Source organism: Pristis pectinata, chromosome 7, assembly GCF_009764475.1.
Source record: "Pristis pectinata isolate sPriPec2 chromosome 7, sPriPec2.1.pri, whole genome shotgun sequence".
Classification (NCBI taxonomy): domain Eukaryota; kingdom Metazoa; phylum Chordata; class Chondrichthyes; order Rhinopristiformes; family Pristidae; genus Pristis; species Pristis pectinata.
In genome coordinates this window covers 74,071,172-74,081,092 of record NC_067411.1, presented here as the reverse complement: position 1 = coordinate 74,081,092, position 9,921 = coordinate 74,071,172, and the positions used below count along the sequence as shown (strand labels likewise).

Below are 9,921 nucleotides of genomic sequence, written 5' to 3'. Positions count from 1 at the left end.
GTTATTTTATTATTTTAAAAATGCATAATTAGTTTCCATTAATCATTCTACATCTTTCATATTTAGACGATGCATGTTTCAAATGGGTTTATGGGCTTTCACCTTAGACAATTTCCTCAGGAAAAGGTCAACAGAGGAAAGGGTGGTTGGGTGGCGGTGGTGAAGCGCAGAGAGACGTGTGCCGTCGCAGACAGTCGCAGGTCGGGGCTGTGAAGCGTTTATTTTTCCAAGTTGCAGTTACTCCGTCATCCGGCAGGTGTCAGAGCAGCTCGTGAGACGCCAGGACTGTGAAGGATTTGTCAGATTGCTGCAAAGTGCGAAATCACTGCGGGAAAATTCGCTGGGAGTTGCGTGGGGCAGGGTCGGGGGTGTGTGGCGGGGTGACCATGGAAAGGGAAACAAGCAGGCATTTGGAGACAGAGGGGGATGACATATTTCGTGATCGTAAGATTGTTCAGCATTTACTTGTAATGGAAATCGGCTGATTTTGTGCGCACAATTACATTGCATTGCCTATTTAGAAGGATCAGTGTTGTGAGGCTGCTATTGCAAAGGTGTAATACAAGGACATGAGCTCTTTGCGAAATACATCTCTGTATTATCCGCACCTACTTAGAGAAAGAATTGTACGTTTTGCAATAAAGCAAATGCCTTTCAGACATGTTCTTTTATCAGAGACGATTTAAAAGCCAATGAGCTAAATGCGGGAATTCGATCACGTCTGTGCGAATTCATGGGGCATTTTTGACTGATGCTGTAACTCAATATCTGCGTGTAACAATAGTACCTTTAGCAATCTGATTGCCTGTTATCTAAAATTGAATATAGTGATGCCCGTGACAGACTCAAGTGCTGCAGTACAAATTTTAACACAGATGTAAACATTAGTACGCGGCGCATACAAACACCCACACGAAACACACGCACAGACACATGCACACACAGAAACACACACTTACGCATTATATTATGTGCGCACACATACGCACCCGTGCAAATAGTTTTTAGGGAAGTGCAGTTCAAATTAAGGGGAAACCCTACGGAATCGCGCGTTTCTTCAACACACACGGAGTGTCACTTTTAGCACCACCCCAGCATAGAAACGGGGCAGAACCGGGACATTTGGGTTTATTGCAAAAGGTGGCATAATAAATAACTGCTAGCTGGCACCTGCGGATTACAATAAGGGACACGCTGTTGGATCATTGTGTTGGTGAATTACCCCTCACACCCTGCCCCAGATTATTTAATAGATGGTGTTCGTGTGGACAACGCGTGCTTGACAGTTCGGGGTGCAGGTGAGCTGGGCGTCGGGTGGTAGGGCTCCCGTTATTCCAGTGTGGACTGGAGCTGGGGGATTGGTTGCTCCTGCAGTGCTCTGGTGGGCGGTACATTCCCAGCCTCATTGCCAACAACCTCACGTCCCGCACCTTTAACCGCTTCTCCGCGTCTTTACTTTTTTTCCTATCTCTCTTTTATAGTTTTCATTTTTAGCCAAAAAAACCCCGCTTCATCCCCTTTCGTGCGTCAGCCTCACGTCATGCTCAGCAGCTCTCCGAATTGGACGCTAAAAACCTAATAGTTTGGTGGGAAGGTGGAGGACTGGAGGGGGTGGGGGGTGGGAGCGGAGTTAAAGCGGCTCGCCCGGAGCCCGCGGCAGCCGGAGGCAGTGAGGTGGCCGTGGCGCTGGGTGAGTGAGCGGGAGACCACTTCACTGCGGCACCAGCGATGCTCCGGACCCGGGTGACTGCATCTCTCTCCCGGAGCCGTCAGTAGTGGCTGCAGATGCGATTTGGACCGTCCCCTCTGGGACTAGATACACACAGGGAGACAGAGTGAGAGAGAGAAAGAGAGAGAGAGAGAGCTCTTTGACAGGGATTTACAAACTGGAGACATCGCTTCCATATCGTCTATCTATAAATGCAGCGGTTGGCATAGGGGGCGAGCACAGTTGATAGCAATCTGTTTACGGATTATCCCCTTCTCCCAGAATAATAATAAAAGGAATAAACCGCTGCTAGAGATCGGGAGAGACACGGATTTGCTCCGGCTTTATTTTCCGTTTTTCATTTTTGTTTGGGAAAACGTATCCGATCTGGAGTGTGGGGGAGAGGCGAGGCGAGGATGGGCTCCTCGTTGCCGGGATGTTGGTGTCACGGGCTGAGGGAATCGCTGCTGTGTTTTCTGGGCATCCTGTTGGGATTTGGCAGCTTGGCGCTCGGCTGCCCCTCATCCTGCAGATGCAGCGCCAGTCGGATCACCTGCACCGAGCCGGGCATCGTGGCTTTCCCAGCGCTGGCGTCCGCAGCAGAGATGGAGAGCATCACCGAAATGTGAGTACCGCAGGCGGCAAGCTGCCCCCAGACTCCCAGGGCATGGCTTAGGACAATTCACCCGCAGATATCGCAGCTTCCTGCTATGTGGACCATTCGGTCACATTGACATCGGATAACATGCATGTTATTACAGTCTCTGCAATCCGAAGCCTTTCTCGACCGGAATATTTCATTAGTTTCTCCGCGTCGCGTCCTTAGTCTGAGATTTAGCGCAGGCGGAGGGAACCCCCCTTTAGAAATGTAACCCGTAAGTGAATCCACCTACTCCCCCACCCAGGAGGACACCGTTCAAATTTGGGTTAAAACCAACTATCCATTTTCTTTAATAAAAAAAAGCAGAGAGGGAGTTGGGAAAAACAACATTTTCCCCTAAAGGGTGAAATCTTTGGTGTGTCCGCACTGCAGGCTACAACCCTGGGAGTTCACAATGGCTTTAAATTCGCTAGCTCTTTTCGGATGGCATAAATACGATGGACCGAACGGCCTCCCCGCTGTGTACATCTCTGTCATTGTATGTTGTCACCGTCCAATCTCCTATACGTTCATCAGGAGGTACAAATACCGGAGGCTGCGGGCGGAGGTCGGCCGTCCGGTAATTTTAATGTCCACTTTCCCGTTGGACTCCAATTAATTCATTCAGTTAAAATTGTGAATTATCGACTATATTTACAGCTCATTAATTCTGACCTCTAAACCAGGAGCATTTAATACCAGAACATTAAAGAGGTACTCGGCGGGCTGCTACTCTTGTGTGTCTTGCGGTGTGTGTTTGACCGCGGGAGATCACCGGCTCGTGGGTTACAGCCCTTTAAATGGATATAGATTTTCGTATTACTTTAAGACTCACTGACTCAAGATCGGTCATGGTTCGTGACTTTTCATATATCTTTCACAGCCCGTGTTTATCGTGCCGAATCCTCCCTTTAACTCGGCCGATGAATATTTCTACTCCCCAGGCACTAACCTGTTGGACTGAAATGGCAGTCTTTCAGTTGTGTTACTTGCATCGTTTTTGTTTTAAAGAGTTTTTCTTTTGCGGAAATATTATTTAAATTGTACGAATCTTTCATACAGCCGAGTTGTGTTATGAGCTGTAAGATTTTGGATTGCATTTACAGTGAGCCGAAACACCGGGCAGGTTGTTAGTTGAGTTTACAAGAAGTTTCCTTTCGGTGGAAGGGCAGGTCTGTTTATTTCCCTCAGTGAACATGTAAGATTTCGCGTGTTTTTATTCATTCGCCGGACGCCAGCCTCCTTAGCGAGGCCGGCCTTCATTGCATTTTGTAATTTTCAAAAAATTATCGTCGTGTTAATTCTACATAGATTATGTAATGTGAACAAAATGTAACGACAATAGCTACGCAGACAACCAAAACTCCCAACCTCCGAAAAGGGAGTGTTTTTTTTCCCGCAACAGAATCTGTTAACTGCAGAGAAGGGGAGAAAGACTGAAGTGTTGTCGCACCCATCTATGGAAACTGGTCAAGTTAATCTCTCACAGAACAGTCAGGCTTATTATCGTTATCCCATATTTTACCCTCTCCTGTTCAATCACCCCTGTGCGCACTCCCCTCAGGCTCCGTTCCTACAGTCTCTGCCCCCAGCACCCTTTCCCTCCTCCAGTCTCTTCCCTCCACATCCTCCATACACATTCACCCCCTCTCACATTCCCTCGCTCCACCCTGCCTCGCTTGCCCTAATCCCACAGCCTCTCGACTCCCACTCTCTGCTCCCGGTTTCCCTTATTTCCCCCCCCTAATTTTTCAATCCTAATATTCTCACTTTTTCTTTGGACCGGTAACATCACAATTAAAGCGGCCCCAACCGTGGAGAGTTCAATCGGATTATCCTTTCTTAAATAAAACATTAGTCCAGATGAAGGGTCTCGACCCGAAACGTGGACTGTCCATTTCCCCCCACAGATGCTGCCTGACCCGCTGAGTTCCTCCAGTGTTATTTCCCATTAAGTAGCCCACACTCTGGCATCGCTACTGTCTGCTCTTCCACGCAGCCATTCCCATTCCGGAGCTTCTTGACGAGGTGCGGACACGGGGGAAGTCGGCAATCAGGGCAACACATTGTTTCTGCGTTATTAATATATTACCCCGTATTAGGCCCGGGTTAACGAAGTATGCGTGACATTTTCCGGAGCTGCGTAATTGGCAGCGCGAAAGAGTGCGGCAGGTAGCTGCTGTTCCATGGATGCGGTGTGTAAAGGTTGGGCGCAGTGGGAGTCGCTCAGACCGACCGGGAGTTGGTAGCCGTCAGTCAGCGAGGAGCTGGACTGCGAACACCCACTGTATTCTGCATTACAACTCTCAGTGTGGGTAGAGCCCAGCTTGTTGTTGTTAAGTCTTTTCATCAGACAAAATACATGATTTGGAATGCATTATATTTAAATGTTGACGTCACTGTGCGGTGAATAATGGCAGGTTGTAGGTGTAACTCTGGGACTATTAATATTTGGCGATGATAGATCCCACAGACAGAGAAGCCGATGGCTCCTCAATCACATTTAGCCCAAATGCACTGACTGGGATGCAGCATTCCTAATATTACTTTCCCATCTCCGCATCTCACTGGTATCACTAGATCTATACAACCGGAACAAAGCAGAAAGAAAAATATAGTCGAGTAAGTAAAGCAAACAGGCACGTTGAATAACACGCCTTGTGCAGAGCTGTCGGCTTGTTCAAAGGCAACCTGTGACTTCAATGCAGTCGCACTCTGCCCCAAGACACCTCGCTGAAGTTAGCAAACAAAATTTGACACTGAGTCACATTGGGGAATAGCAGGACAAATGACCAAACTATTGGTACAGGACCCAAGCGAGGGAGTGTCTTAAAGGAGGAAAGACATAGAAAGATTTAAGAAGGGATTTGCGGAGCCTAGAACCTCGGTGCTTCAAGGCATTGGTGGAGCAGTGAGCTCTACAGGCCATGAATGGAGGTGACTTTAGGAGATGTGGAAAAAGATCGAGAGCTTTGAAACTACTGCCTTGTTTAATCGGGAATCAATGTAGGCCAGGAAACAAAGGGGAGTCCAGGGATACAAGTCGGAGCAGCAACGGAAGAGGTTGAACTGATGGAAGGTGGAAAATGGAAGTCGGCTGGAATGCTTTGGAGACATCTGGAAGGAGGAAAGGCCTGGATAAAGTCGGGAGATGTTGTGCAGCTGGCTATAGGTGATGATGTGAGGATGTGTGCAACATCAGCATAGGATTGTGAATAGTTTGCTTCAGTTGCCAGGGTAAGAGATGAAGTGGCTGGAATCAGAGTTTATAGAAATGGCCAAAAGCAGTGGTGAGAATTAGTTCACCTTAAATCCCCAGGCAACACTTTACACCCCACAAGGAGGTGAGGAAGTTAAATGGACTGCACATCAAAATATTGTCTTCATTTCTTAATTTTATGGACAAGCATTTATGCAAGCACTAATAAAAATGAAGGACACTTTTAGAGATTGAGATGCCATTAAAAAGGATTGCACTTGTACTTTTAGTCTGTAAATAAAATTACTGTTGAATTTGGAGGAGGTGTAAAAGCTGGTGTCACTGTAATTCAAAATTATTCGTGTTTCTTCTAAATGAATGTCAAACAGAAAGTGGGAAATTAGAGAGACTCTTTGACCCATGGAGTTCATTCCCTCTATTGACTAGTTTTAATATATCCTGAGAGTGAATCTACTCCTCCCATTTAATCTTCAGAGGAAAGGTTAACACTAACTGATCCCCAAAGGTAATCAAAAGGATTCCAGAATATTTATCCATCCTTAGAGCCTTACTACTCAATCTTGCTTGACATCCACTAGACAGTATTCCCTCCTCCCCTTCCCAGCAACACACTAATCAACGTATCCTGTGGAGTATTTGATCCGTTAATTTATATCCATGCAACTTCCAGTCCTGTTCCATTTATCTCCTTTCTGAAAGAGCAGAATAAATATTTAATTGGAAAATCCAATTTTAAGGCCCCAGATCTTCATCAAGGTGTGAATGAAAAATTGTTTTGGACTCTCTATGAGGTGATGACATAAATCATGTTTAAGAGAATCAATGTGCCACATTGCCATATGATATTGTCATGGGGAAGATGTGGTTTTTGAATGTTCCTTATTTGCAAACAAATTATTTTTTCAAAGTGAATCATTAAATGTTCAATTATTAAGTTCTTAAAACATTGAAAGTCAAATCCAAAATTGCATTATGTGCAACATATTGTGGGATCCCAAAATATACTCCATACCTAAAAAAATACATAGACCCATGACCAAATTAGGAACAAATTAGACAAATAAAATATTATTTTCACAGAATAATCAGGACTGTCCTTATACTTGCTTTTACAAATAAGCCAAGCAGATTGTGCATAGCAAGCTAAATAGAAATCAATACTATACTGGGTTATGATATCATGTACAAAAATAGTCTATAACTTTGAAAATAATATCATAGTGTACTTAGAGTGTTGTTATAATTAGTATTTGGTAGATGTAAATGCTGCACTGATTGATTGTGTCACATTTCAAGTCGGTGTTGAAACACTTCTGCTGGACCTAGAGTGTTCTACTAAAATTACAAAATAATCAATGCTGCATGTGGTGTCCATGGTGAACGTCTCTTCGATGAAAAACAGAGTTTTCTTCGAAAAAGGCTGGCAGTTAGCCAGTGGCAGTGAAAGGATTGGTATTATTTGAAAGATGGATGATGAAAAATAACAATCTTAGTTTTGGAACTACTGATAAAATGGCTGAATAATTATATGTTCATTCAAATGAATGGCTTCATAACTGAATGCATAATAATTATTTGTCATTTTACATTTGACCTCCAGTGCATACCAGGATTTTATTTTCTTCTGAACTAGGTTAACTGTCAAAACTGGTTTTATATATACTGCAATGGATCAGTGAGAATTGAAGATCAAATCAGTTTTCCTTAAGTGCTCCAAACCTGTCAAATTCCAGACTTTTCCACAAATGCCCAGTCTTAAAATTGGAGACAAGCACTAAGCAATCAAGTAAAAATTGTGAGTTTTATGTGCATTTTCCAAAAAAAAATTTGCAGACCTGAATTTTGTGAAAATCCATCAAGTTTTCATTATCTAGTTTAATCCTTTTAGAATTTCGGTGGATGGTTTAAGCAGACAAAAATTCCATGATGCTATTTTATTTGTTGTTGTAGCTTTTTGTGTGCTTGGGCATCTGGGTTTAAATTATTGAAAAGGTAATGGATGATGTTTTCTGGTTTAGGTTTCCTCAAGTCTCTCTCTAGGGCACAGTGAGTTTATTTAGCCTTTCTCCAGCTCAGCTTTACAAACTGACTGGGGAAAGATTGGCAGGGATAAAGAATTTTCAAGGAATGAGTGCACTTTAGACAGGGAATCAAAAAGACACGTAAAATATATGAGGAAAGCAAAACAAGAAAGATTGTATTCTTGTGAGAAGCAAATCAAGAGAGATTGTATTATTGTGAGAAGAGGCTGGGAGAGATAATGACAAAATAAACTCAGTAAAGAGGAAAAATGAAAAACACAGTTAACAAGTAAATTAACTGGTTTCTATCAGCAAACATAAAACAACAGCATGGAGAATGATAGAACGCAGAAAATGTACAGTGCAGAGAGGGACAAAGGAAGAAAAACTAGAGAAAGGAAAAGGTCAGAGACATATGTGATATTGAAGATCATGAAGTGTAAATAAAGATTTAATGTAAAAACTAGAACAAACTTAAATAATTAAAAAAAATCTAAAGCAAGCACTTAGGAGACTGCTCCAGAGATGGCTCTTTATTCATAGATTATTCCAATTCGATGAACTTGTCTTAATTGATGGCTATAAATTTACACTAAGAATTTACAGTGGTTGTTGTGAGATATCCTCGTGTACAGATTTGAGAAGTTTAATTCTTTGCTAGAGAGAAAAAGATGGGTAAAGAACGAGAAAAAGAGTTGGAAAGAAAATGATTCATTGAGAAGAAGGATCTGTTTAGGCAGATTCAGATGGAGTAATGAAATAAAAGGTAAAAAAGAATTAAGATAACAGGTGGGATAGAAGTGGAGCGAGACTACAAAATAATTATTTGAGTATTGCCACATGGAATGTGAACATCCAGGCAGGATATAAACATGAAAAAGAGCAAAACTAATAGTCCCTAGTATACTTCCTCAACTTTCATTAGATAAGCAAGGAATACATTCGTAAAATATTGTTCATGGATGTTATGTCTTATTATTTTCATACAATTCTGCTAATATATTTTAATTAATAGCAATGACACAAGGTGCAGAAAAGACTCTGAAAAGATCAGCTCTACTTATCTTTCTATGTCAGGTAAATGGATGAGTTTCTTAAATAATCATTGTCCCTGAGTTTTGGCTGATGATATTTGCTATTTCATGGCAATAAGTTGTTTAAACCCCCAAAAAATTACTAAACTTGTTATATTCTGATTTGAAACATGTGGCCGGAACTTCCCCCTTTAAAACAGCTCATATACTAGTAAAATTACTGTGCTCCTAAATGCAGGATATTTTATAATTCACTCGAGGGTATTCAAAGATTGACTACTCTAATAGATAATTTTATTAACGTTGTTCCAATCTATCACTGCTACAAGTATAATGGACAGGGAGCATCATGATGACGTTCAGCCACTTGTCACATGAAAATAAATAAAAGCAAACCACACATGTGCCTTAACTGACTGACTGTGGAAGGGGATACACTGCTCTTCCCATGGTGAGATCTCTTAACAAGGGTTTAGAAAGAAGAACTTAACCAGGGAGAGTGAGGGAACTAGAAACATTTTCTTAAATGTCGCTTGGGGACGCTAATTGAATCAAATTAGTGACAGTCTGGAAGTAAAGTATCAGGTCACCTTTTGGAGGTGGAATGGAGGGGGGGGGAGTTGAGCATTGTTGTTCAGTTAGGTTGGGGGATGTGGTCTGGTAGTGAATGTAAGAGAACAGAGTGAGGTAGTGAGGAAAGAACACGAAAGGTGAGAGATTAACAGAAGTAGGAAAATTTCATGAATAAATGCAAAATTAAATTAAATCTGGTTCATATATTGCCCCAGAATTTCCATGGAGGACCTCATTACCTGTGATCTGCTGCCTCTCTGCTAGACCCCAGAGCAGTGCTGTCAGCACGAATTTCCTCAGTAACACCAGTTTTGAGCTGACCATAATGTGGAGTATAATGTGGGAAAATATGAGGTCAGTCACTGGGAAGGAAGAACGTAAAAGTAAATTATTAGTTGAATGACATGAGACTACAAATACAAAGGGATCTGGGTGTCTTAGTATATTAAATACAAAAAGCTAGCATGTGGGCACAGCATGTAATTGAGAAGGTTAATGGAATGTTGGCCTTTACTGCAAGAAGTCTGGAATATAAAAGTTTTGATGCAACTTTACAGGGTGTGGAATACTGAGTACAGTTTTGGTCTTCGTATTTAAGGAAGGATGTGCTTGCACTGGAGACAGTGCGGAGAAAGTTCAGCGTGTTGAAAACTAAGATGAAGAGGTTGATGTATGAAGAAAGGTTGAGCAGGTTGGGCAATACTCTGAAGGATGAAAGGTAATAT

The 9,921-nt window shown here is 42.5% G+C and overlaps 1 protein-coding gene across 1 annotated transcript in view; it reads left to right on the top strand.

Moving 5' to 3' along the window:
- Positions 1–1,630: 1,630 nt before the first annotated feature.
- ntrk2a (neurotrophic tyrosine kinase, receptor, type 2a) overlaps positions 1,631–9,921 on the top strand; it is a 189,636-nt gene continuing 181,345 nt past the window's right edge. The window contains exon 1 of the mRNA XM_052020133.1: positions 1,631–2,333. Coding sequence (XP_051876093.1) covers positions 2,125–2,333 — 209 coding nt within the window. The 5' untranslated portion in view covers positions 1,631–2,124. The remainder of the gene's footprint in view (positions 2,334–9,921) is intronic.